The 4,429-nt window shown below is 35.9% G+C and overlaps 1 protein-coding gene across 1 annotated transcript; it reads left to right on the forward strand.

The window, feature by feature from the left end:
- The first annotated feature begins 413 nt into the window (after nucleotides 1–413).
- LOC131323057 (peroxidase 27-like) lies at nucleotides 414–4,223 on the forward strand. Its single transcript, XM_058354676.1, has 4 exons — nucleotides 414–712; nucleotides 1,626–1,814; nucleotides 1,924–2,089; nucleotides 3,542–4,223. Exons 1-4 carry the CDS (start codon nucleotides 485–487, stop codon nucleotides 3,946–3,948), a joined length of 990 nt encoding a protein of 329 aa, XP_058210659.1. The 5' UTR covers nucleotides 414–484; the 3' UTR covers nucleotides 3,949–4,223.
- The last annotated feature ends 206 nt before the right edge of the window (nucleotides 4,224–4,429 follow it).

The following is a 4,429-nucleotide window of genomic DNA, read 5'->3' on the forward strand; positions in this document are numbered from 1 at the left end:
TCGAACTCAACATTTTTTATATATATGCGATAACAATATCTAATGTTCGTCCGCCCAATATTAAAGTCTTGCGTCTGTCCTTGCATAAAACCCCTTCATCATCCATGGTGGTTGGACTATCATCCTTCGCGGTTGGACTATCATCCTTCCAAATCTACCCCAATAAAAAAATTATGGAACAATAGGCAAAAAGAAACAATAGATACTTCAAGCTTCTAACTACGTTTTATTTAAATCCCACTAGTTTAGAAGTCAAAACACTCTTCTGTTCTCTACAAAAGTGTTTAATTCAGTTCTTAATTGTGGAAACAACTCATGTCACATCAATCATTGACAACTGTTCCATGCATGAAAATTTCAAAGGCCTAGGCTCATCTTAACTATAAAACCCACTCTCTTTTCTGGTTTCTAGTACTGTCTCGAAGTACAGAACAAAACTTGTTCCGTTCTCTAGATCTCTCTCTCTCTCTCAAGCACAATTAAAATGGTTAATACAAAGCTAATTGTCTCAGCTCTCTCTCTCCACTTAATGCTTGTTCCTTTTGTATTAGACCTTGTCTATGCTGATCAAGGTTTGACATTAGGGTTTTACAAACCATCATGCCCCTCTGCTGAGGATATTGTCAAAGCAAAAACAAAAAGCTACATTTCCAGGGTGCCGAGTCTTGCTCCTTCTTTGTTAAGGTTGCATTTCCATGATTGTTTTGTGAGGGTAAGTTCATGCTCGTACAGTTTTTTTATACGTACTTTCTTTTTCGCTTTATATATACTTTCCTCTTTTCGCATATCATTCATATAATAATTGACGGTTTTTATGGAATATAAGTGTCAGTAGTCCGACCTTAGATATCCTCTCATCAGTTTATATATAATGGATCTTACTTCTCTCCAATTAACTAGACGGTTGAGTCGAGTCGAGTCTCGCAAAACCCGTGACGTCTATCTGTCACGTACTTTTGAATATCTACCCATGCATGCATGTACTAATCAACTTTTCTCTTGGTAAACGTACAAAACAGTTACATCCTCGGATTCCAACAAGTTTTATACCTTTCACCATTGGATCCTTCAATTGGTCATGGTAACAAAGTAGCCTACATTAACTTGGTCTTTTTTGCTACACATGCATGTCACATGTATAATAAAAAATTTCATGCCATGCACGGCTGCATCTATGCGGATTCTGCTACTGACCACTTCAATCTATTTGGTGCATCCGAGCCGTTCGAAACACTTTTTACGGTCCAAATTTAAAGGAGGGTTTAGAAAAAGAAAAAAAAAACACCCTCTTTAAATCTGGGCCGTCCGAACACTTTTTGACAATTTGGATGCACCAAATGGACCGAACTGGTCGGTACCAAATAGATGGGATCTGAGTCCGTCACAATGTACAGTGAACTATAAAACAAAATAAATGGAATCTCTAAAAACATCTCTGAAGCTTGGCCATTAGACTTAACACAGAGGACAGGGAGACAAGGATTTATCCCATAAAAAGGTCACGAGTCCTACGTAGTTTCTCGAGTATTAATGTGGTTAGGCGAACGTTGTGTGTATAAGGTCATAACACCTATACAAAGTTAATTTTGCGATAATTTGGATCTAAAAAGGCGATCTTTGTGCAGGGATGCGAGGGTTCGGTGCTATTGAACTCCACGAGTAAAAACACAGCCGAGAAATCTGCAGGCCCCAACTTAAGCCTAAGAGGATTCCAAGTAATCGACGGCGTGAAAACGGCACTTGAAAAACAATGCCCTGGTGTTGTATCCTGTGCTGATATCCTCGCTCTAGTAGCTCGAGATGCGGTTGTGGAGGTAAAAACGATAAAGAAAAAAAAACATTCCAAAATTAACAATCAAACCTCGAACCGCAATCAATGTCCAAATACTAAATGGTTTTTCTTCCATTTTATTTATTTTTTAGATCGGTGGACCCTCTTGGCCAGTTCTCACAGGACGAAGAGATGGTAGAGTATCACTCGCTACAGAAGTGTTGAATAATCTACCAGCTCCTTTCTTCAACATAACTCAACTATCAACGCTTTTTGCCTCGAAGGGTTTAACTGTTAAAGACCTTGCAGTTTTATCAGGTAATTTTGAACTTGTAATGAAAACCAATTCGAAGAGGATGGTCTAGTGGTGAATGTTTAGAATTTACAGATTCTTTTTTTTTTTTCTCTGTCTCGAAGCTTTTTAGGTGTCATCAAATTTTATAGGGTCATTAATATGCATGGTTTCGCCCTAGCTTTGATGAATACCACACCAATACGAAGGTTGGATTTGTCCCAACATACTAGTTGGGCTACGCATAAGTTGATAGGACATCCGAGTTATGAATAATGGTTTTGCATGCCAATAGTAGCCAATTGGGTGAGACTATTTCCCTCCTAATTTAAGTGTCCTCTGTAGCAAATCGTGCATTTTAAGAAGTTAAAATTTTTACTCTAAACTTTCCAAATTAACCTTAAAAACTGTGAAGTTAATTATGTGTACGAAAATCGCTTATATCTTTCAATATGGATCTAAAAAATATATATAATATGAATCTTGTTTGATAGATCTCAATTAATTTTCTTATACAAAGTTTTCAAAATCATGAAAAAATTATAAATTGAAACATATTGTCAATCTAAAAATAACACGAATATAAAAAGTTGTCAAATCAATGTGTACTTTTTAAGGGTAAAATTGAAAGTTTGACGTGTTTTGATGGTTATTTTTGGGAAGTTGACACTTATTTTGGAACATTCCAAAGTAGAAACATAAACACTTAAATTGGGACGGAGGGAATACATAATACCAAAAAAAGTTGGGGCTTAAATTATTTCTCGCATATTTCAATGAACATTCACATAAATCCATAACGTTTCACAGACATTGATGCATTTTTTGCATGTTAATTATCACCTCCCACTAGGTTGCATATCATCATTCTTCAAAAAGAAAAGACAATGTTTTTCACATCATACTTAGAAGACAAAAAAAAAAGTGTGGTGGTAAAAATAAAGTGTCAAAATCAATTAACAAAAAAAACCCAGCAAGAACGCAAAGAACTTTTTCACGAAAAACTCTTAAAATCTCAATCTAAGGTTGCGTTCTTGTCAACTTATAAGTTTGAAACTTATTTCGGTATTTTTTATTTTTCGTAACTTTTTATTTAGTTTTTCATCGTAATTTTTGAGATTAATCGTTCGTCTCAACAAGACAAATTGGAAAACTATAAAAATATAAACCAATATTTAAAAAATTTAAATAAGACGATACTTTAAACAAATAAGACAATTATTTAATATTTTTTTCGTATTTAGAGAACTCTTTTTTTTTGCTTTTGGTCATAATTTTGTATTTTTTAGACTTCTCTCGTCGAGACGAATGATTAATCCAAAAATAATCACTTGAATTTAGCAAAAATTCAAAAAAGACGAATAAAACACACAAAACGAAAACAATGTAATTAAGTTTCGAAGAATGAGCATCTCAAAAAAAATCTTCTCATTTTTCCCCTCTCTCTCTCTCTCTCTCTCTCTCTCTGTGTGTCACAGGTGCACACACAATAGGAGTCAGTCACTGCGCCAGCTTCTCACCCCGACTGTACAACTTCACCGGAAAAGGCGATACTGACCCGTCACTGGACCCCAACTACGTAGCCAAACTGAAGGAAGCATGCAAGCCGAAAGATGCAACCACGCTCGTCGAGATGGACCCGGGCAGCTTCAGAACGTTCGACACTCATTTCTACACTCTTGTGGGCAAAAGAAGAGTGTTGTTCAACTCTGACTCGGCTCTTCTCGCCGACCACACCGCAAGCGCTTACGTGCGAGCTCAGGCATTGCCGGAGGGTTCAACTTTCTTTAACGATTTCGGCGAATCCATGATGAATATGGGTCGGATTGGCGTCCTTACTGGCAGTTCAGGCGAAATCAGGAAACATTGTGCTTTCGTTAACTAATTATTGGCATCTCTTTTCTTTCTTTCTTTCTTTGTTTTTTTTGTCAAACGGAAATTTATTGGCATCTCTTTTCACTGTCATAAATACTACGGCCGGATACATACAAAAGCGAGCGGATCCAGACACAAAACCGTTATGGTAACATGGATATAACATGTGTTGTGTGTGAGATCTACGTGTATCGAATAATTTCAGCCGTGTGTATATTTGGATTTGTATGTGTCTGTTTCTGTCAATAACATTACAATCATATTTGTTTGATGGGTCTTTTATTCAATTTTTACGGGTATTTTGCCAAATATTTATCGATTTTTTTGTTATAGTACTATTTTGTCTAATAGGTAAATTTATTTGTTTTTGTGTGTGTGTGGAAATGAAGATTTGTGTTATGATAAGAGGAATTTTTTGTGAGCTAATTTTATAAAGATTTGTAATGGAATGGAAGATGAATTGATCAATGTAAGGAGGATCCTAAGATGTT

Source organism: Rhododendron vialii, chromosome 4a (assembly GCF_030253575.1).
Source record: "Rhododendron vialii isolate Sample 1 chromosome 4a, ASM3025357v1".
Classification (NCBI taxonomy): Eukaryota; Viridiplantae; Streptophyta; class Magnoliopsida; order Ericales; family Ericaceae; genus Rhododendron; species Rhododendron vialii.

Coding starts and splice junctions, on each gene's coding strand:
- LOC131323057 (XM_058354676.1), top strand. CDS start 485: ATGGTTAATACAAAGCTAATTGTCTCAGCTCTCTCTCTCCACTTAATG. Junction 713..1,625: donor TCCATGATTGTTTTGTGAGG/GTAAGTTCATGC, acceptor ATCTTTGTGCAG/GGATGCGAGGGTTCGGTGCT. Junction 2,090..3,541: donor AGACCTTGCAGTTTTATCAG/GTAATTTTGAAC, acceptor TGTGTGTCACAG/GTGCACACACAATAGGAGTC.